This window comes from Dermacentor silvarum, chromosome 1 (assembly GCF_013339745.2).
Source record: "Dermacentor silvarum isolate Dsil-2018 chromosome 1, BIME_Dsil_1.4, whole genome shotgun sequence".
Taxonomy (NCBI): domain Eukaryota; kingdom Metazoa; phylum Arthropoda; class Arachnida; order Ixodida; family Ixodidae; genus Dermacentor; species Dermacentor silvarum.
The window spans coordinates 105,929,525-105,953,747 of record NC_051154.1 but is presented as its reverse complement, the minus strand read 5'-3'; the positions used below and the strand labels follow the sequence as shown (position 1 = coordinate 105,953,747).

The following is a 24,223-nucleotide window of genomic DNA, read 5'->3' as shown; positions in this document are numbered from 1 at the left end:
ATTTCCTAGCTCATAATTGCTGCTTTAATTATGGAGGTTTTGCTCAATAACAGCCTCTTGCAAATGTACTAACTAAGACAATGAGTCCTTTACTTATTTCATGAATGCTGTTTCCAGTGAAATATACAAGGGTTAATCAGCAATAATCTGTTTAACCAGGTCACTGCTAATGACCTTAGGGCTCGTCAGCTTGCATTTATTCATTGCGCAAAATGTAACCTGTTAATAAAAGTGAGAGCAGCCTGAATAACAGATGCTGGCCATCAGCGTGAATTGTTTCTCAACAGTTTTGTTTGCATAAATAGGCAAACCATTTTTCTTTCTCTCAAATTTTACACGTTGCTGGAAATATTGAAATAATGGCCTTAAAGAATTTAATTTTCCAGGTGGAACGTCATTAGGAGTGTGACTGGCACAGAAAAACGCATAGGCGTAGCACTTCGACTGACAGCTGACGTGCCATCCCAGCAGAAATTGCGTCGCTGGTTGGGGGAACCTGTTCGGTGTATTGTGATAAGCACCTCAATCTTCCTGACCAACAAAAGGGGCTTTCCTGTTCTATCCAGGGCTCACCAAGCAGTTCTTCATCAGTTTTTCAAGGTTGGTGCAACATTCTTGCTGCTCTTCAGTTTACATACTAATTCAGTTGCTAATGCTTGTTTTAGGAATTTTTGTAGACAGTTAAGAGACTGATGTGTGAATGCCATCACCTAAAATTTTGTTACCCAAGGCACTATTTTTAAAAGGTATTCACCTGAGCGAGAAGTCTACCTTCCCACTGCAATGAGAGTGCATCACATGATGGTGGCATCATTGCAGCTCCATCAGGCACTACACTTTATGGTGCTTGTTGTGGAGACTGGGGTACTCTTTGTTTGAGAGCCGTGGCTGGGGACGGGTGGAGTGCTGAGCTTTTCAGCTGTATCGGCTTGGCAGCGACACACAACCTTGCTACTCTTGGGGGCTTGCCATTAAATACATTAAGGGTAATCTTTCCTGTGATCCCTGAAAGAAGTTCCCCAGGTCAATACTTTCATAGTTACGATTTTCATCTGTTACAAGTAAATTTTACTGGTTGCTTGTCACATAAAAAGTTTGTGATGCTAAGCCCTAGGGCGCGGGATCAAATCCCGGCCGCGGCGGCCACATTTCGATGGGGGCGAAATGCAATGCCCTGGTACTGTGCATGAGGTGCACGTTAAAGATCCCCTAGTAGTCAAAATTAATCTGGAGTCCCCCACTATGGTGTGCCTCGTAATCAAACCGTGGTTTTGGCACGTAAAACCCCAGAATTCATTCATTCATTCTCTTGTCCAATTATTGTCCGGTGTGTTGGGGACAGTGCTGGCAACAAACTATGTATTTTTCATGAATATAATTATTATATTCTTGCATAAAATCTTGCATTACTAATGCAAGATTTTGTGAAATTATCAGCTTGAAAATGCACTTCATGTTGTATTTGGAATTGGGATCTGTATTTAAGTCTTCCCTTACCACGGCCATTGAACTTGGGTCATGAGCGATCCATGAATGCCACATGCAATTTCAAGGCTCATGGTGCCCTTGTGGAGTTGCGGTACCATCTAGAACATAGTGTAAAGAGGAAACATTCATTTTATGATTAGTAGTTTGTTTTTCACCAGTTGGCAGTGATAGCAAGCACGTGAAGGTGTGCACCTTGCGATTGTGAGAATGGTAGGCAGTCTGGTAACTGGGCCTTCGTGTTAACGACGTCGGTCTCACAATGCTGCTGTGCCCCCAAATGATTGTTTGGATGCTACTAGTAGCAGTGAGTCTGAAGATGTCAGATCATGGGATTTTAATTTGGATAATGGAGACCCGCAGAACTATCCTGCACAGTTGTCAGCTGTTCAGCAGCGAGTTTTGTTTTCTGCCTTTTGACAGCTGACTAAATTATTGTGCTGATTGAGGTGTCATTGAGAAGTTAGCAATATTTTATATCCTAATTGCAGTGTCTCTACAGCGTACGATGGAAATCTGCTTTCTCAAACTAAGCAGTGTGTGACGTTTTGCCAAATATTTGTGGCATCTACCACAAAGAGGCATTTTCCACGAGGCAGAAGACATTTTTTTGTAGCACATGTCATTGATGAGGTAGAACAAACTTTCATTGGCTTTAGGAAATTGAACGGAAAACATTTTGTACATTTTGAAATTAAAAAAAAAATTCTTTTTATGTTATCAGCACAGTGATTTTTGTACATTTAAGTAAGGATCGTTTTTCACAAATTATGTTACATTCTATTATCTGCTTTTGAAATTTATACCTTTGCAAGTACGATTAGATTTGTATTGATATATACCATGTTATTGTAACCCTGACGGTGTATTCAATAAAAATTGGTTTAAAGCCTTCAGGAAAGGGCCTTTCTTAAATTTATTGTAGAGAGCTAGTTAATGTGAGATTCCCGCCTACTTCATCACTTCTGTGTATGGTGAGCCCAACCACCAGGCATCTGAGCTGTGTGGGAAAGCCGCTCTCGCTATATCGAAGGGAGAATGCAGATATTCATGTGTAGGAGTGGATCCGAGTCTGTGAGGAAGTGTGAATGAAGTAAAGGGTAAATGTAATGATGTCTTAAGTAGTCCAATGGCCTTGTCTACTACCATAATGCACATTTGTGAAAACATATTTGTGCCACTGCGCATGTTCATCTCAACCCTTGGCCCTATTAGTGCACTGTAGCGTGGTGAGCGAGTCATTGGTAGTGTATGCCTGTGTGGGCCTCTGCACATGTACGGACTGTTGCGTGCGAGTATGCGTCTCCGTGTAGCGTATCATGTGTTGCCCTGCTGTGCTAAAACATGTTATTGTAAGTGTATGACTTTGGTCATGTTAGGCTTCATTGTTTACTACTGGGCAAAACGAGAACAAGGTGAAAGTGGGAGCCAATGTTTCGACAAGTGGACTTGTCTTCTTCAAAGCGACATGTGCTCTCTGCGGCACAGTATATAGAGGTACGGTTCTTCTAAAGGGGAGAGAGGGTAAGGTAGGTCTGCAAGGTAACGACCGAGGGTGTGTTAGCGGCGAGGCTGTAGAATTAAAAGGAAAGGTGTACTACTCAACGTCCCTGGAAGAATGTGAGGTAGTGCGATGTGTCAGCCGGTTGACGTGTCACTGTAGGTTTCTCTTTTCTTGGAAGGGGCCTGGACGAAGGGAGAGGGGGGGGGGTTAAATTGCTGACCAGAGCAATTTAAACCCCCCCTCCCCCTTGCCCCTTCTAGGAAAAGAGGAACCCTACAGTGACACGTCAACCAGCTGACCGATAGCGCTACCTCACATTCCTTCAGCGACGTTGAGTAGCACACCTTTCCTTTCAATTCTACACCCTCGCCGCTAAAACAGCCTCGGTCGTTACCCGCCCACCCGTCTTACCCTCTCTCCCCTTTAGAAGCAAACCTAGTGTGTATTGTTTCCAGTACAGTGGAGTAACCGCCAGTAATTTTTCTCGTTACTGAGATTTAATTAGGTAATTGTAATTAATTACCTAACTTGAGAAGTACTGTCCTAATTATCAGTGTCAATGAGAGAGTAACCTGAAAAACTCCCGATACAGCTTTCTGTTGCTCAATACATGCTACATAAATGTGTTTTTCCGGGTGTTAAAGAAGCCTGCTAATACATGCAGAATTGCCTCGCGACTGGCCGCTCGAGACACTTTGCGTGTATTCGCGGGCTTCTTTCACACTCGGAAAAACACTTTTATGTAGCACATATTGAGCAACAGAAAGCTGTATCAGGGGTTTTTCATATTGCTCTACAGTTTTCACATTGACACTTTGATAATTAGGACAGTACTTCTCGAGTTAGGCAATTAATTACAATTATATAATTAAATCTCAGTAACAAAAATATTGCTGGCAGCTACTCCACTGTACTGGAAACAATACACACTAGGTTTGCTTCGCGTAACGCCGTTCCTCTTTTTTTAAATCATGCTGCGTGATAGCTGGAACACCCTGTATACTGTGCTGAGAAGAGCATATGTCACCATGAAAAAGACAAGTCCACTTGTCGAAACGTTGGCTCCTGCTTTCACCTTCTCATTTTGCTCATCGTCTTGATTTTCTGTCTCCCACCTTCCTCGTGGCTTTCCTTTGTTTACTATTGTACTATTACGTAAATATATTTTCTGGATTGTCAATAATTTCCCCTCTTGGTTAAGGCATGGAAATAATTTTCAGAGGTTAGTTTTATGTATGTAGTAGAGAAAGCCTGCTGGATTTGTGACTAATATTGTTTGACTTAATTGCCCAAAGAAGATGACGACACAAGAGAAAACGACAGGATGTCGTTGTCGTGTCATGGTCTTCCTTGTACTATTAAGGCAAACATGCATACGGACAAACTTGCCCAAACTTCAGTTCTTGTAAAATTAATATTGCCTGTTAAATGGGACACTAAAGAGAAATATTAAGTTAAGCAAGATTCATAAATCACACTTCTGGAACATTGAAAATGTCACTCTTTCTGCGCATAAAGAGTTAGTAAGTCAGTAAAGGTGAAAAAGCTAGATCGGGGCACAACTCTTATTTTTAAGTTTCCACACTAGCTGCCTGTGACATCATCAGTTAGGACAGCATCTGCTTGGGAATAATTAAAATTTTATTGATAAAGGAAGATACCATTGCATTCTAAGGGAACTGGGGAATCAACCTAGTGTGTTTAGAGAAACTTTCTTCACATGGGAACAGGCCAAGTACAGGAAAATAATTTGAAATTCATGACATAACACTGACTTACTGGCTCTACGGTTTTCATGCAAAATTCAAGAAGGGAAACTTCAACCTTTATTTTCTCTGAAGTGAAACCCTTTCTGCCAAGGAAATGAAAATGGAGCTCTTGAAAGAATACTTCAGAATTGTAAACTGATTTAGCGTTGTTCTTTAGTGTCCCTTTAATGCCCTTGCCCAGAGGCTACACTGAAACAAGCAGAGTAGGTGTGCCATCCGGGCTTCTTAGTTTCAAGAACCTTTTTACACATGCCATCAAATAAGATTAATAAAGTAATGAACTTTAAATTGCTGGTAAATGTTTCACATGCTTCTATTTATGTCCTATTTGACTGAACAGCTTGGAAGCCAGCTGATTATTGATGGGAGCTGTCGTCATGAGCACATGAGGCTCTACTATCAGTACCTCGATCACCTTTTCAATGTAAGTAACAGTGAAATGTATAGATCATATTAAGCGAGTGCTTTATTGCTACTACCTTGGGCTGTTAATGTGGCAAATTTCTTACAGCGCTGTCTAGTGCATAGTGTTAAGGCCAGTTTGCAAGCATCCATAGTTTCTTGAAAAATTACTAGAGGGAACTCTGGTGCTGGAATTATTCAGCTGAACATAGGAGGGATGGTTAGTTAGCACATGAATTTAGTGCTTTTGAATTCAAACCTTCTTGTGGCATTATTTATTATGCTTTATCTTCCTAAAATTCCAAGCACTTATTATTTTATAAACACGGCAAGCCACTGTGAACTTGCATAATCACTGTGAATTGCTGCACTTGTAATGCAATATGTTGTTGAAAATGACCAGTATGCAAAGCCATAAAACAGTTTAGAAGGATGAAATTTAGTCAGATCCATGAGTGGCACATCATTCCCATGTTGGCTGAACCGCCATTCTTGCAGCTCCCGTACACACTAGCGCCAGGGTTTGCTCAATTAATTTTTGTAGGAAACTCTATGCAAGCATAGGAAAGTTGTACAGAACTCGCATGGGTAACATGATAATGCCCTGTCTTTGTAAAAATGAGAAAATGTTCATATATACAGCCTAGACTTTTCAGTGTGGCATCATTGATTGACTAAAACTAAAATGGCCTATAGCAATCAGAAGGACTGGTCCTTCCACTTCTTGCTCATTCTTTGTTTCAGGAACAAGTGTGGTATAGTATATGCTTGCTCAGATAGCTTGCCGATTAACTGTGCTGTGGAAAGAATGCTTCTGTTGATGATGATGCATTATTTCTCGTAATTTTATCATTATCATCAGACTGCTTGCTTGGCTATGGCGTTCTGCTGCTGAGCTTGAGGTTGTGAGTTCAATCTCGGCTGCGGTGGCCACATTCTGATGGAGGCTGAATGCATGAAATTCTTGTGTACCATCCATCGGGTGCACGTTAAAGATCCCCAGATGGTCAGAATTAATCTGGAATCCCCCACTACAGCGTGCCTCATAATCAGATTGTGGTTTTGGCATCTAAAACTCCAGAATTAAATTTTTCCTTATTTTGCTTAGTTATAGTTATATATGTCTATAAGTGTTGCGATAGTATTCTTAACTGAGGCTAACTTTGCATTGTTTTCTTTTGTTCGTTTTTTAACTTTTGTCTTTACACACAATTTTTTTTCTAGTTTTTTTTGCGTCATGCTTTGTAAGCACTTTATCTCCTACTCCTTTGTGATGCTCCATTAGGGTTCTTTAATGGAAAATGATAGTGATGATTTTCGTTTAGAATAATGAACCTGCTACCACATACCGTTTTCTTGCAACAAGGTTTGGAAAGATGGTAAGTTAACTTCAGTAGCTATGCGTGATGGTAAGTTATTCCATTCTATTATTGTGTGAGGAATAAATTATCTTGCGTTAAGCGATAAGCGGCATGTTATGCGTTTTACTTTATTGGCGGGGTCACGGCGCGGGAAGACTGCAGGGGGTGGTGAATATGAAGTTGGCTTAACTAGCATTATTGAGAAAGTAGGCGGTAGGAAGTCGAATGGAATGGTTGTTAAATGACATTAGCTGTGTATTAGACGTTTTTTTAATTAAATAAAAAAAACTTGCTTATATCATGCTGATCCACCCAAAAATTTAATATGCTTCCGCCATATGGGATCCCTATCAAGCATACATTATCAGCAACATTCAATCTCTGCAAAACCGTGCTGTTCACTTCATCTTTCAGATTATTCACACTTCACCAGCCACCAACTTCACCTGCCGCCAACTTCACCTGCCGCCAACTTCACCTGCCGCCAACTTCACCTGCCGCCAACTTCACCTGCCGCCAACTTCACCTGCCGCCAACTTCACCAGCCGCCAACTTCACCTGCCGCCAACTTCACCAGCCACCAACTTCACCAGCCACCAACTTCACCAGCCACCAACTTCACCAGCCACCAATTTCACCAGCCACCAACAGCTTCAACAACTCGGCACAACGTGCCCAGTTGGAACCACTATCACGTTGACATCAGTTTGCTCGTCTAACCTTATTTCATAAACTGTATCACCATTTCACGCTTCACAAGGACTTCTTTTCGCCACCCCTTGCAGTCTTCCTGCGTCGTGACTGCACCAACAAAGTAAAATACATTGGGCACCCTAGCTAGGTTGTCCAGGTTGTACAGTCGAATGCCTCTATAGCGAAATGACCTGTATAACAAAGGATGGACGATGTCCCTGCCAAATTACAATCTTTTTCATGTGATGTGAACGCCTGTATAATGTATACCACTACAACGAATTCGTCTGCACAATGAAGGAATTTAGGCATCCCCAGCGGCTTAGTGGTGCCCCCAGTGCCCTCCAAAGACGTCACAAGGTGTGCTAATGGCATTGCACTTGATGAGCATGCCAATAACAGAAGTAGGGTTAAATAAACATTTTGTTGAATGTGCTTAGCCTGTTCTATTTTGAGCGGTATGCGGTATATGACCTTTACAACGAAGTGACCTGTGTAATGAAGGATTCTTGGGGGCCCCGAGGACTTTGTTATAGAGCCGTTTGATTGTATTTATCTGGTTCAAAACGTGCACTTATTGTGCATGCAGTGCTCCCACTCCTGCGCCAAATGCGCCAGATTGCGCGAGATTTCCTGCGCCATCCTGATAAAAATATACGATTTTGTGCCGAAGTGCGCCAAAATTAGCGACTGCGCATTACATGTGTGGCCACAGTGGCCCGTAGACGTGCATAGCGCGCATGACTAAAGCGGCTTCATAAATCGAACTTCACGTTATCTATACGTCGGCGACCGATAATTCGGGCTCGATGGGGACTGCATAAAAGTCCAAAAAATTGGAGTCGGAAATATCCAAATTCGCCAGAAAAGAACTGAATTTATTCCGCCAGTGGCTAAAAAAAGTACCTTATCCTCGTTTGACCACTTTCAGGGATACGTTCACTTTCGCAGGATTTCGCGTCACCAGCGACTCTATCATCCGTCGACTTGTCCAGTGCTAGTCGCGCGAAATGTTGCGAAAGGGTTCGTCCAAAGATAAAGCCGAAGTTTGTCAATGCAGTCCTGCGCGCACATACACTTGCCTACGATGTGGTCAGTCCCTATCTCTACGATTGTTAGGCTGTCGCCGCAAATAGACGAAAGTACAATTGATGCATGCACTGAACCTTCAACCTTTGGCAACAGCTAGGACCGCGATTTTGTAGTGATGCCTTTTCCGCTGCCTCTCCTTGCACTTTGTCAGTGGTATAAGAGCGGCGCTCTGGTATCAGCCGGCAGAGAACGGTGGACGATAAGGGCGGCATATAGAATCGAGCGGAATGCATCACTACAAAATCGCCGCGCAGGAGTCGACCGCGCTATCATTGCCGAATGACGGCGTTTTTTTTTTTTTTTTAAACAGTCACTGTATTCGTTGGCGGAGACATCGAGGGTGTAGGCGGCGCCTCTTAAACAGCTTAAGTCGCCGCGACCGTGTCGCCAGTTAACACGTCAATGAATAAATACTGGATGTGCGGAGCCAACCCGAATGCACTCCCGAATGGCTTGCCGGAGTTCGCTTGCCCGACGGTTTGGGTGCGGTCGGTGCTAGATTAATTAGGCTTCGCTAGTTTCGGTTTCCAGGAGGTGTGGGCCACATGGCCGAACATCATACTGCGGCGATGCCAGCGATGTATCAGCGCCAAAATATTGCTATTTCTGCTCAACTCGGTGGTCAAATTAGCATGCAGTCGTGCAGGCGTAGTCCGAATTATATAGAATGGCGTACCTTAAGGTGTCCGAAATTTCGGTTGTACTTATACTTTAAATTTATGGGCCAGTGATGGGGCCTCAAAATAGTCCGAATAATCGAGCTTGTTTGAATTGCTGGTGTCGAAATAATCGGTCGACGCCAGTGGTGAATCGGCCAGTTGCTGAACAGAGGTTTCAGCTTTACGAGGAAAAACAGACCATTGAAAAGCACCTGGTGTCATCTGAAGCAATGACTAAGCGTTACGAGGGGCTAATCAAGGCTGGCCTGACTCAGAAAAGCAGAGGTGGGACTCGTGCGCCAATTGCGCCACTTTGATACAAACGGTAATTCCTGCGCCAAACTGCGCGAAACACGGAAAATTGACCGAAATTGCGTCACGCTGCGCCAGAACGGCTTCGGCATGTGTGCTCCGGCAGTGGCCGCTTCGCGGCCGAACAGCAAGTGGATTCGTTCTCCGAAAAAGAGTATAGCCGTTCACATTCCACACACCGCCGACAGTGCTTCCTGCACAGTTTCTCATAGTTTTCGTGCAGCTGTATTTAGAGCAGTGTTGTACGGAACGGCGTTCCTGGAACTAGTTCATTTTGGGAGGAACGGAGAAACACCACCGTTCCGTTAAGGGTCACTGGAACTGTAACGGTAACTCGTTATGTTTACGAAGGAACGGCATTCTTTCTGTAAACGTTTCACCGCACTGAACAGACGCACGCACGTACGCAGCAAATCATGCAGGGCGGATGGGCGACTGCGTCAGGCGCAAGGAACTACCGCTTGCCTGTCACGTGACTATGGTGCATTTTTTTTAATGAGTTGTCCATTATAATGCTGAGTTAAAACAAGGAACTTTAAGTTGAGATTATGTATTCTGGATATCTTTACCCGCTCATACAGCAATATTAAATCAAACGCCTCTGTATTGTTCCTTTCCATGCAGTTTCTTGTGCAAGAAATTTAATTGTATTTGTGCGTGTGAGTAACTTTCTATTTGCACATCTGAAGCGCAGTATCCTGACTGCGCATTTGAAGACCGAAATGGAAAGTGCCATATATGTTGCACTTGTAATAGACGAGCACCAAAGTTGCAGTTGGACATGTCTGGAGCATTTTAGAAATTTGAATTTTAGAAATTTGTCTAGGAGCGTTTCTTTGGATTCTTTTTATCTCCAGATAATCTGCTACTGGCGATGTTCAAATTCGCGCAATACGCTTAGTTCGATGTGAGTTTTAAATTGCTGACTTTATTTCGCTCCAGGATTATCCGACACTATATTTTATTTAAGAAAAAATTAGGGGAAGCTTCACACTAAGTTTTGCAAAGACTGGGCAAACAGCGAAACTGGTGGCTCTTCCCTAGCTTGAACTTTGCTTTCCTTTGCTTAACTTGGTTTGGCGTGGCTGGGTCTTAGCAAACTTAGCCGACCCCGAGCACGATACTCGGGGTCGGCGTGCAGTCTTCTAAAGGCCCCTTTATAGTCCGACGTAGCGGGGACGCGCGAGCGCGGTCAGCACGAGGACGCCACGCCAGCGAAAGCACAGCACTTTATAGTTCGTCGCGAGGCGTATCCGGCGTTCGTCGGCGTGCCCCGGCTGCAGCCGGCGTCTAGATGCGACATGCTGCATTTCGCGCTGGCCTCATCGAATAAGTTGGGCTGATGGATACTGGTGGTGGCACGTGCAGCGAGTTCGCAGTTTCGTATCATCCTGAAACTCCTAGTTTCGTATAAAATGCGCATGCGTCTAGGCGGCGCGGCGTGGCGCACATGTTGGACTATGGGGCTTCTGCATTGCCCAGGGGGCGCTGCAAAAATGGTGCTAAAAAGCGCCCTCAATCCGAAACTGGGTAGTACCAAGCTCGGTCGTCTGCTTCGGAAAGCATGTTTACAATATGGACCCGCCACTTTCGGTTGTGTTGTACCGCGGCTTGCAGCAAATATCGGGTGCCGAAGATTTTTTCAGGGGTGATACGCTGCGTTATTATGCAATGCCGAATACGTGTACACCGTTCAAGAAATAAGTGGCGAAGTTTTAGCCCAGTGTCAATCGCAAGTGAAGTGAGTCATGTACGAAGTTGAACTTCAGGTAAGGTTTGCACGCTGCTAGATTCAGGCGCACAAACGTGAGGAAATGCTTGCCATAAATGAATTCACAGCAGTGATAAGCAGACATCATGTGTACGGAACTGCTTGAGCGCACGACGGTACGCGCCGCGACGGCAGTGATCTTTCAGCTTGCCGCAATGTACGAACTGCTCAAGCGCACGATCGTACGCGCCGCGATGGCATGCTCCTTCAGCATGCCACGAAACAGCGGGCCTCCTGCAATATTTGTTGACTGCATGCCGCTAAATAAGTAGTCATGCCTGCGCTGTAGTAACGGCTATCTGTCCTTTTAGCAACTGATAAATAACTGATGCAATGCATATGAGCTCGCAGTAACGTACTACGTGCAACGCGAGCTTGTGCAGCGCGAGCTTGTGCGCTGCTTGCTTGATGTAGCTTTTAATGACAGCGCTCGAACATCGACGTGCTGTAATCAATACTGGCTTGCTGCGCTGCCTGAACGTGCTGGCTTGAGGTCAAGGATGAGCACATTTAACTCTCAAATCTCTGCTGCTCATAGTGGGGCAGCGAAGTTATCCAGTGCGCCTGACGCTCCGCTTCGTGAGGCCTTCAAAGAAAAGATGCTGGGATTCAGGCCTTCTTGCTCGTGGCAGCTCACGACGCAGCAGTAACAACGGTGACGCTTTTTCGCGGCTGAGCTAGGTTTCTCCGGATCGGCTTCGCCGATTCCTTCTGCTTCCAGCATTACGTCCCACGGCACACGGAGAGTCCGTTTTCGTTAAACTAGGCTGCGGCCAGCTCGCAGCGTGGTCTCTGAGAAGTGACGAGCCTTTTCGCACTAGCAAAAAAGTGCGAATTGACGTAAAACTCGGGCTGGAAACGTGCTTCGCCACAGCCAGGGCTCAATACTACCCAAGCTGGTACTACCCAGATATAACTTCTCTCGCCGCCACCAGGCGCCGCTACTATACCTCAAACTCAAACTGGGCGTCTTGCGCTGGCGATGATCATCATCATCATCCAGCGCAAGACGCCCATAGAGGGGTCGGTTTTCGCGCCTTCCATAATCATGGCTATCCACCAGCCCATCTTGCTCGACGAGACGCGGATGCGGTCCATTCTGGGTGACGAGACCGACGTAAAATGCAGCAAGTCGCATTTCGACGCTGACTGCAGCCGGGGCACGCCGACGAACGCCGGATATGTCGGCCGTGCCTCGCGCTGCGGCGAGGGTAACCTGCTAGAGGGTGGTAACCTAGCTGAGTGATGACTTTACGTGCGTCGCCTAGCAACGCCTCGCAACAGCTGTGCGAGGCGTTGCTAGGTAGCGTGCGGTGACGTCATCGCCAGGCGCAGTTTCTTGTTCACAATACGCGGCCTAACCAAGAGCTTAAACAGCTCCGCTGTTAAAAAATAAAATGTAACGTCAATGTAACGACATGTTCCAATGTTCAAGGTGTAACTGGAACGCGTTCCTTTCGCATTAAAGAAACTTATAACAGGAACTCATTTCAAAATTGGGAAGGAACGAGCTTTTGTTCCTGTTTTAGAGGAACGTGTACAACACTGATTTAGAGTACACTAGAATATGGTCGAGTAGGCCGAGCGGTGCGGCGCACCCTAGCTGAGGCGCAAAACTATGAAAAGTAGGCTGAGGGCGCTGAGAGCGAACTACATCTTAGGGACGCATGCGCCGTAGTGGGCGGGCGTCTCTGTCCCCAGGGCCGGTATAACCTAAAACTATTCTAGTCTGTGTTTACGATCATATGGGCGTGGCCTCAGCCATTTTCATCTAACACGGACTAATGGTGGATTTGAAATAAAAAGTTGCAGTTTCACCCAAAGGCAAAGCATCGATTGCGTTAGCAAATTAGTAGACAGCTATACGAAGTATGGTAGTTTTATCGGCCCTATAAACTTGAAAACAGTAGTCAAGAGTTTGACGAAAGCTCGTCTGGCCAGGTAGCATGTTGGGTTATGAAAATTACGGTCACTGACCAAGTAAAAAAAGTTGTTTTGACGTTTCGGAGCCTGTACAGGTTCCTTGTTCACAATGCAGCGGACGTAGCGTCGTTGTCCAGTTAAATATGCAGTATACGACGTACTCATATAGATTACGTCGTATACTGCATATTTAACTGGACAACGATGCTACGTCCACTGCATTGTGAACAAGGAACCTGTACAGGCTCTGAAACGTCAAAACAACTTTTTTCACTTGGTCAGTGACCGTAATTTTCATTAACCCAAACTTAAAAACATTGGCTTACTAACTGAATTTGTGTAGCAAACATGGTGTCAGCATGCACAAGCAAACATGAACATATCACACTCGGTGTCTGCGGACACTCGCTGCTGCTGGCGTGAGCAAGCGCGACGGCAGCAGCGAGCGAAGTGACCTTCGTGCTGTCTGTCGCTTCAACACAAACTGAGCGGCAAGAACACAGCACGCACAAAGGCATATGAGCCGTCTGCAGATCGTTTTCAAGTTACGGCACGCGCGACCGTGCAAAGAACGCAGTTATCGGCGAAGTAGAAGCCGTTTCCCGTCCCTCCTGCGCTGCCTCCCCGCTTTCCTCCCATTCGCGTGCGAGATTGAGCCGCGATCGTCGGTTCCCCTTGCGCCTCGTCGCGAAATGCACAGTTGCTGCCGGAGCACAATGCCCCCTCCTCCCTCTCGCCCCCATCTCACCACGGCCTTTTGCGGGACAGAAACTGCGCGTTTGCTCTCCGCTTTCCTCTCTCGTGCGCGCCAGATTGAGCCGCGATCGTCGGCTCCCCTCGCATGTTTTCACTCGCACATATGGCGCGCGGCCACGGTGTTATCGCCCTTGGACTTTATACGGAACAACGCGGCGACGGCAAAAATGCACCTGGAGTGTTCATATGATTGCTATCGCAATAAAATGCACTGGAGTGTCCATATAATTGATATCGCAATACAAGCAGTTTGGAATAGTTTTACGTTATACCAGTCCAAAGTTTACTGCTGAAATCTGGGCCTGCGGTGACATAGGTGACCCAGAAATGATTTTACCGCCTCGATTGGACCGCATAATTTGAGAACATTTTCCGCTATCACCATGAGCGTAGGCGCGGGTATATATAGTTCGATCGTAGCACCACCGATGTTTTCGGCTTTACAGAAAAGCATGCGCCATGCCACTGCTCAACCGACTCTCCCATACTCTTGTACACGATAAGTACGAAGCGCGATTCTGCTATGCGCTTCGTGTTGGTTTATTCTGTGTTTCGTCGTAGTTTACAAGTGCGCTGCCATATTCCATTATTCCACCAAAATTCAGATTCGGTTGCTTTCCAAGCTGCTCCAAAATTCAATTTTGTCTGCTCCAAATTGCTCCAAATCGCAGTTTTACTTGCTCCAAAAATTGCTCCGAAATGACTTTGGGCAGTCCCACCCCTGGAAAAGAATTAATGACATTGAGTCTGGCCAGGTGTTTATGACTGATGCTAGAGCCTTGCTGAAAACATAACAAAGTGTCAGCTGTCAATGAAAAAATCATACGCTGTAAAAGGCAACATCTGAGCAGCTTCACTCAACTTGAAATAAACTAATTACAGCACACTATGTTAACAGGTTTGTTGTCTTCATTTAAATTAAAGGGAAACTCATGTATTTAGAGGCAGAGCAACATTCAGGGGTGGGACTCCTGTGCCAATTGCGCCATTTTGATACAAACGCAGATTTTTGCGCCAAAGTGCGCCAAACACAAAAAATAGACCGAAACGGTGCCACGCTGCTCCAGAACAGGTTCGGCACATATGCCCTGGCAGTGGCCGCGAACAGCGAGCGGATTCGTTCTCCGAAAAAGAGTGCGGGCTTTCACATTCCGCAGACGGCGCGACGGCGTGGTTTCTCATAGTTTTCGTGTTTCTCATGGTTTTCTTGTGGTTTTCGTGTTTTTAACACAGGACTTTTTGGTGCTTCCAGCAAGTGGCCACTCTCTGCTGTTGTCACTGCTGTAGGAATGGCCAGGGCGGCTGTATTTATAGAGTGCACTAGAATACGGTTGAGTGGGCCGAGCGGCGCGGCGCTCCCTAGCTGAGATGCAAAATAACGAAAAGCAGGTTAGGGCACTGCGAGCGAACTAGATATTAGGGAGGCACACGCTGCCGCGGGTTCAGCGGGCGGCTGTCTCTGTTTCCACGGCCAGTATACCGTAAAAATATTCCGATCTGTTTTTATACCCACATCGGCGAGGCCCGAGACATTTTGACATATCGCGAGGGGCTAATAGCGGATTTAGAATAAAATGTCGCAGTTTCGCCGGAAAGGCGAAGCATCGATTGCGATAGCAAATTAGTAGACAGCTATACGAAGTAAGGATAGTAGTTTTATCGGCCGTATAAACTTGTAAACATTCGCTTACTAACTAAATTAACAAGCATTGTGTCACGCGAACACAAACATGAACACGTCTCACTCGATCACCTTGGAAACTGGCTGTCTAAATGCTGGAGGAAGGAAGCGTGGCAGCAACAGCGAGTGAATTTACCTTCGTGCTGCCTCTCGCTTCAACTCAAGCGGCGAAAACACACCGCGCACAAAGCTATGAGCACTCGCACTCTGCCCCGATCGCTGATTGCTTCCATGATAGGGCCTGCGCTGCCGCGCCATACGCAGCAGCCGCCAGAGAACCCCCCCCCCCCCCTTCCTTTCCCTCCACCCACGGTACCTTGCGTGCGACAGAAGACGGCGCGCTTCCTCCCTTGCGCGCGAGACTGAGCCGTCATTGTCGGCTCACCCTCGCATGCTTTCACTCGCACACACAGCATATGGCACGCGACGACGATGTTATCGTCCCTGGACTTTATACGGAACATCACGGCGACGGCAGAAATGCGCCTGTAGTGTCCATATAATTAATATCGCAATAAAGACATATTGGAATATTTTTATGTTTTACCAACCCAGGGTTGATTGCGGCTCTCTGGGTCTGCGGTGACATATGGTGACCCAGAAATTATGTGAGCGCGTCGATTGGACCGCATAATTTGGGAACATTTTCCGCTATGATCATGAGCGTCGGCGCAGGTATAGTTCGATTGTAGTTCCACCGATGTTTTCGGCTTTGCAGGGAAAACAAATGCCATGCCATTGCTCGACCCACTCTTTCTTGTTCTAGTACGCTGTAGCTACAAAGCGTGCTTCTACTACGCGCTTTGCATTGGTTTATTCCCTGTTTTCGAATGTTTTCTGCCATATTCCATTATTCCACTAAAATTCAGATTGGCCTGCTCCAAACTGCTCCAAAATGAAATTTTACTTGCTCCAAAAATTGTTCCGAAATGAATTTGGGCAGTCCCACCCCGAACATTGTTTTACAGCAAGCAAATACTTTCTGGAATAACGCTTGTCAATTTTAAGTGTTTGAAATAACTTAGGATGGTGTCCAGCAGCTGGAATTTATTAGCGCCAATGTACTCCGAAATCTGTATCTGGATGCTCCGAACTGCTCCAAAATTAAAATTTTGCTGCTCCAAAAGTTGCTCCAAATCTTAGTTCGTCAGTGGCACCACTGTGCATGGCTCTTCACATACCTTGCCAACTCCACTTCTTCCTCTTAATCTAAACTATAACATTGCCTAGCTGCATTTGCTCTCTTATCTACCGCTGTCTTCCTGTCTCTGAATGCTTCAGGTATTTCTGTTCCATTGCTTGTATTGTGGTCCTTAGCTTCCTCTCAAGTTTCTTAATTGTCCTTTATGTTTTGGCGCCAAATACTTTGACTGGCAGAATGCAGTTAAACCTTGTTATAGCGAAGCTGCATCTGACACAAAAATAATTTCGTTATATGCAATATTAATTATTAGTTGCTTATATCGGTGGGGTGAAAAACTAAATATATAGATTGATCGGGTCTATGCAAAGGAACACGAGCGTGCTGCCCCTAGTGGGGGGGCAAAGGGTCTCCTGTAAATTTTGATCGTCTGTTAGCGGCACGGGAACGCTATATTACAAATACTTGGTGCGTATTGTTGTTAATATGCAATCATGGGATTGGTGTGATTACATGAGATTGGCATGTTGGCTTGACAGCAGCTGGCCAATACGTGCACATGCATCAAGAATATGTTGTTTCAAGTTGCTCTTTCGCTGCCCGAATATGATTTCACGTGGGAGCGAACAAACCTTCGCGTCTTTGTAACTAAACATTGTCTCTAAATTTGTATTTTCTGTTTTGTTATAGCTGTAGAGTACTCATTGAAAGGAAGCATGGCCAAATAAAATTTAGATCTACTTCATTATATTTGATAATTCTTATCTGTGTTTGTTATATGGAGGTTCAACTGTACAGATAGTGTAATGTAAGTGCCTATTTCAAAGCACTAACTGATGTGGACTGAGTGAACCTTTACGGATTTGATGTTTTTTTTTTTTTTCATATCACCATTGAAGTACTTACTATATTGAAAGGATTTTTATTCCGCAATAAAGAAAATATTGAAGTAACTATCAGAAAAAAATGTTGACAATCCATGGGAACAAAATGTTATATAAATTCCAGTACGATTTTTATCTCTTGCGTTGAAAGTTCACTGAAGATTACAATACTCCCTAATGCGAAGTTGAAGTGCAGCTGTATACATGTTTTCATTTCGCGATATATTGGTTGGCACAGACAATCTGTCTCGTGCGGCACGTTGCAAACGGGGCAAAGTGTGGCGTAACTGCCTCGCTAATCGTGAGATCATGACAGGCACACCTCGTAGCTTCCACACAGCTACAAACAACTTATGAGATAGAGTTAAAGCACACAACTGCATTATAATGCTTTGCTTTATAATTGCAATATTATTTTTTTTTTTCACACTTTTGAAAGACCTTCCTCGCATTATAGTCCCATTTGTATTATATTTGGGCCAATAACGATCATAGGTCAGCAGATAAGTTGAAACTTGCGCATACTCGCTCACCAATATTTTTGCAGGCTACGTACTTGCTCACACTTGTGTACTCGCACTCATCGGCACTCACTCACATTCTACTCATGCCCACTCATATTCACCAACACTCGCCCGTATTCATAGTCACTTCCATTCACACTTACCGGCACCCACTCATGCTCATGTCTACTTTCACTCACCGGCACTCACTCACTCGCATACATACTCACGTCCACTCAGACTTGCTGGCACTCATTCCTATTCATACCCATGCCCAATAACAGCCTTCGTTACTCATTAAAGCTTTATGTCACACCTGTGAACTAAGTGTGGAGCTAGTATGAGTCAGTTTACTACAGGTGTGCGAATAGTGATATTTCAGACCGAACCGAATACTTTTCGAATAATAAATAGCCTTTATCACAGCTAATATAAAACGATGTTCACATCACAGCATTCTTAAAGTTAGCAAGTTTCTGTCATTTCATAGCACGTTATGAAGCGGTGTGTTAAAAGCACACAAATATTTTTGCAGGCTACGTATTTGCTCACACTCGTTCTATACTATACTATGCCCATGGGGGTGATAATTTACCTTACTTTTGCTCCAACTTTGTTTCTTTGGATGCAGTTGATGTTTTCAAATATTCTAAAAGTATTTGAAGCATTAGGAGCAAACAAGTGGTTTCTTCACATGCACAGGGCTCTTTAGAGACTGCGAAAGATCACTGTAGAGCTTGCAAAGTATGGCTACATAAGTGACGTAGCCTGCTGCACAGTGCAAGTTATCATGTTTTAATTTTATACTATGCCCACGGGGGTGATTACTTACCTTACTTTTGCTCAAACTTTGTTTCTTTGGGTGCAGTTAACGTCTTCAAATATTCGAAAAGCATTTGAAAATTATTACCATTTACAAATGTAGTGGCTATTCGATCCGTTATTCAAGTTTCGAATATTCGCACACCCCTGCAGTTTACTCGTGAGTAAGTATGCTGACCTATGACAATAATTAGTAATAACCGCTGAGAAAACTTGTAATTTGCAGTTTATGTTACCGTGTTGTTGTAGAACAATAGAGTATAAAGACTTGTCTAATGTCTTATATGTGCATTACGGAGTACAGATCCTTTGTTCATAATGAGCCAGTCATTGCAAGATTTGTTTGTCTTTGAGCATTTGTGCCATGGTTTGAGGATAGTACACATTGTTCAGATTGCCTTGTGTCCTGTGTAGCATGTTGTCTGTAGCTTCGATAAACAGCGATTCCAGCTGTATTCTTGCTGGTGTTTCTTTCCGTGATAATGGCTGTGGAGTATGGGCAGCGAACATTAGTCATGCTTCCCAACATGCGGTGCTTCTAGCAATCGACATCGCGCCCCTTCCGAACTGGGTTCATAGAAAAAAAGCACAGAATTGTAATTACAATATAAAAGAAAATAAACAAAACATACTACTAAAATACAACAGGAGCAGACAGTGAGAGCTCGCAGCTACTGCGGGAATGTCTTGCCGCATTCTCGACATTCCTTCGTGAACTGCTAACATATGAATTAGCACTGCCTATAAGTGAACATAAAGTGTCGACATATCTCGCACGTCTGTTCACGTGAACTCGGATCGGTAAGTGTGGCGTGGTTGGTGCTGTTGGCACTGGCTCCGACTGGTGGTGGCAGAGAGTTCATGAAGTGGGACAATCGCTGCCTAGCGATTGTCCCAGGCGCCCATACACGCTTGGGCCTTGCATTTCGCAATCGAATAGCAGCCCTGGGTTTCCGCTGATAGCTCCTGGTAGCCCCAGAATGCCAGGAATGCAGGTGGCCCTGGACCTCGCTCCTATTCTGTGGTGCCTGGTTGGTTGCTTTGGTCGCTGGCTTCAGAGCTTGGGGTCGCTAGGGGTCTCGGCTGCCTCTGGTCTCGTTGGCTCATGGCTACCACCTCCCATTTTCTTGTCTGCCCTGCCATCACACCTTTTTGAGTATGCACTTCTCACACGTGGTCTGATTGCAGCACACCACACCGCATCTTGCGAGCACCACGGGGCCTCCGCTGACTAGTCCATGCCCCGTGAGCATGTGGCCCAACCATGTTGCCATACTTCGTCGTTGTCCCTTTCATTCTATTCTTTCACTCGCGACAATGGCCTTTGCCTTGTTTCTGTTTATTGCATGCAGATCTTTATCCTGCTACAGTCTCAAAATGTAAAGTTTTCGTTTTTTGACTTTGATAAGTGACCTGTTCTACTGTTGATGCTTTTACCTGACCAGTAAGTGCTCCGTAAAACTTTTGATTACATATACATTACTAGTTTTAATGTTCTTCATATTTGCATGCCACTGTAGTCCATCATATGCTTTATCACTTTTTATTTCCTTTTGTCATAGACAAGGCCTCCAGATGACCCTTTGTCTGAATTTGCCAAAGGCTTTGAGGACTACCTGCAAACGCCACTTCAAGTGAGATATCCCTTTGCTTTTGCAGTAGTATTGACATCAGAAAGCAAAACTTTTACCTTGTGCTAGAATAAGTATAGGCTGGAGTCCTCACTAGTGGGAATGTTGATACTGGTACAGTTGTTTGGAACCAAGATTAGTTTTAAGGGTTGGGAGCTGTAATGGTGATATTGTGACATGTGCTGCTGCTGGTCATGTCCTAAAATGTGTAATTTGCCTGCTTCAGACGGGTTCAACATGGGTTTGGGGCCTTTTCCCCTCACATCCCCAGCACTCTCAATTCTTGAGATCTAGATGATGGGAACCCAGGCAATGTAATGCTGAGGTTATAAGCATGTGTGTGGGCTTTTACTTAAGATGTGTTGGAAGAGCGTGGTGTCCTTTGAAGCAGTACACAAATTTTCTTTTGTCATAGCAGAAGATTATCCACTTTGATTTTCATATGTGGACTCACTTGACATGTTTCATTAGCTAAGCATGGAACAAGATGGTCTTTACTCTTGTTGGTGTTTGACAGACACATTTGCTTCTGCATAAGCAGGAATGCCCTACAAAATGTAACCCTTACTATGATGATAACTTGCTTGAATAACTGTGTTGCATTCAGTTTGCATTCAGGGAATTGCTGTCACTAAGTATCAAAACGGTTGTCCTAAAAAAAAAAAAAAAAATTATGCGCTGGGATATTGCCACATTGCATTCATATGAAGTATGCCGTGGTTTGCCGTTAAAATTCTAGCTTGCCTCAATGTTTAAATGGTCTTACTTGATTTTAATTCCAGCCCCTCATGGACAATCTGGAGTCTGTGACATACGAAATTTTCGAGAAAGACCCAGTGAAGTACACAGAGTACCAGAGGGTGAGAACATGCTTACTATGTGTATTTGAAAGCATTTTATGCACCCTGCATTTGCTTGTTTAGCCCTTTCAGGCGTAAATTATTAGTGCATGGCTGCAAAAAATTTATTCTTCAGATATGAAGTAATTCTAGGTCTAATAGAATGAAAATACCAACCATAAACTGCACACTTTTTTTTTATCGGTGTAATTTTATTGTGCGATTCCAATTGGAATCACTGGGACTTCATGGTATCTGAATGGCCATTAAGAAATGGTCAGTCCTTGAAACTGTTGTATCTGGGACGTGCATTAGTAGTCATTACTGTTGATATGTGCATAAGACAGTTGACTCCCTGAACTGAACCTTCTTTATTTTTTTGTCATTATGTTGGCAACAGTGCTAAAAAGCACCTGTTTGTTCCCATACAATTTACAAGGCTGAACTCTCACACCAGAATAATCATCAGTTCATAAAAATTGCTCTTTATTTTTATTTTTTCAATTGTCTTCACAAAATTGTTGGCAATCTTTGTTGGTTATCTACACAGAGCAGAGCATAGGTTTGTCTTGAAGCATCTTTATAAAAGATAGTATTCTATCAAAACACCTCAGAGAACTTATTGTATTTACTCTAATCTAGGCCGACCCCGATTTTAAGCTGACCCCTGAAAGTCCAAAGCCAGAAAAAAAAATTACCTCGAATGCAAGCCGAACAAAAAAGCAAGGACAGCGTTCACAAAATGAAAATAGCATTTATTGAATATGAACATGCTGAGCTCATTCTACGTCATCATCGCTACTAGCCTCGTCGCTATCTTATTTATCACTGTCATCTTCTAACAGTGCACTATATTCAGTACCATCAAGCGCATTAGAGATGCTGCAGTTTTTGAAGGAGCGCGCGATCAAAGTCCCTGTGCAAATGCCATCCTCGTTGTGGCACATGCAGAAAGCATCTCCTGTTGCCCCTCCAACAATGGACGTTGTTCTCATTGATGCCGAACTCCCGCTGGGCTTGAACGTTTGATGATGATGCTGCAGCTAGCAAAACTTTTCGTTTGAAATTGGCACTATAGTGACATCGCTTGTTTTGTGCCATTATGATAATGCCACGCCGCACGTCAATGCCGATACTACCGATACGAAACAGGTCAAAATGACGACGTCTCTCATGTCCTTTAGTTGGCTACTGGTGCGGCTAATAGTGGCTGCGATACTGACTTTTCTATATGGCGCTAGCTGTGCACCATGTATTTATCAGTTTCTGTTAAAAACTGGCGTGTTTTTTAGAATCCTCGAACCTAAGCCGACCCTAGAGTTTGGCATATGATTGTTTGCAAAAAACTATCGGCTGTTGCGTTCGGCAACCAGCGGGGGCAGCGATCTTGGAAGTATCTCCTGATTACCTGCGACGAATCGCTTCGGGAGGCTGAAAAACGTCCCGCCGGGAAAGGATCAGTGGCGACACCATGCCTCTACACCTTTCAAAGAGCACATGTCACGACGTAGGAGGAGGAGACTCTTGGAAAAGGGCCTCTACTACGACGCTTTCTCACGGCCGCTCGACAGACCAGCTAGCCGCCAAGGCCGTTCTCCAAACAAACCCGTCGATGTCTGGCATTCCAGGAACAACAGACGCATCAGTTCAAGTCAGGCACGAAGCCACCTGTCTACGAGTGTCCCCTCCTTTCTGTGGGGAGTGAGCAGTGTGTGCCTGAGGGCACTTCTCCGAATGTGGTCGGGAAACGAAGGCGCCGGGGGATTATGCGCACCCTCGCCCTCAAGGCGGACCCTTCGGTGACTCTCGACGCTCCAATTGGAGGATGGTGGGACCGTAGCTTGGACAGAGGGAGACTGTGCGGGCCATCGGGAGTGCTCTCCCATCTGCCCTGAGATGTAGGCAGTGCTTCGATCTAGTATGCTTCGATCCAGTCATGTTAGACTGAGGAGACGTATCGTTCTCCTACTTCTCATGTAAATAATGTAAATAAACCCAATACTCTTCGTTCTCGATGAGAACCTGTTCCTCCCTTCAACAACGTCTTCAGCGTGGATGAGGCGGACGACGGCATGGGCCAGCTACCACTTTGGATATGCCCGTCCCCAACTCCTACCACTGGCAAGGCCACGACACCCCAGCTCCTACACGGCCTAGATTAGAATAAATACGGTATATGAAGCTACAACCTTGTATAGCTGTCGACTGGGATTTTGTAGGAAAATCGGGTAACGGCACCTTTATCAGCACAACTTCTGCTGTGGAGCCGTTTCTAATTGTGTTGGTGATTTTGTTAGGGTTGCTACATTGCTGTTATAGCTACAACAGGATGAAGCAGAGACGAGAAGCGAGAATTGTGTTGAACAATTCTTTTTTGGTACCTTTTTCAATCTTGTTTGTGCAGCGTGATCTGTGCCACCACATTTTCTCTCCATCTCCAGCCACCACCTAGCAGTGGCCACTACACTGTCATAAACTTCCCTTTTATATTCATCACCATTCTGGATTTAAAATAAGAAAGAAAAGAAAAGGAAATAAAAAGCAAACCTTCCTATTTAGGCATGCTAAACAGCAATCTTTTGTTGCTGTAAATTATCTAATTTTCTCGTGTTCATGTTGTGGCACGTCGCCTGGCAATAAAATCAAAGCTCTCGGTTATCACATCCTTTTCAAAAAAGAAATAAAGAAACTGGTACTGCCCATTACTAACTGCAAAAGTGCAAACTATACTCTAGGAGAGAGAGAGCACAATGTTAGAACAGAGAAATACATCTGCAGAAAATGAAAGCTTAGGGCCATGCATTTCATACATGCCCAGCAGAAACTATGCAGCAGGTCCCAATAATTCCAATTGAGATTATATAAATTTCAAATGTTTTTTTACAAAAACAAAGTGTTTCCTTATACCATACTTCATTTAGGGTTCAGCAAAAGAACAGTATCAGCAAAATAACCAATTTGAATAGAGTGTTTTCTTATCTGAAATTTGTGAAGA

General features: G+C 44.6%; 1 protein-coding gene across 2 annotated transcripts in view; it reads left to right on the top strand.

Moving 5' to 3' along the window:
* The window catches only part of LOC119434241 (protein arginine N-methyltransferase 5-like), a 106,385-nt gene that overhangs the window by 41,703 nt on the left and 40,459 nt on the right, over nucleotides 1-24,223 (top strand). For both annotated transcript variants that reach the window (XM_037701495.2, XM_037701494.2), the window contains exons 6-9: nucleotides 387-600; nucleotides 5,099-5,182; nucleotides 20,321-20,392; nucleotides 21,172-21,249. In XM_037701495.2, the coding sequence (XP_037557423.2) occupies nucleotides 387-600; nucleotides 5,099-5,182; nucleotides 20,321-20,392; nucleotides 21,172-21,249 (448 nt within the window). The remainder of the gene's footprint in view (nucleotides 1-386; nucleotides 601-5,098; nucleotides 5,183-20,320; nucleotides 20,393-21,171; nucleotides 21,250-24,223) is intronic.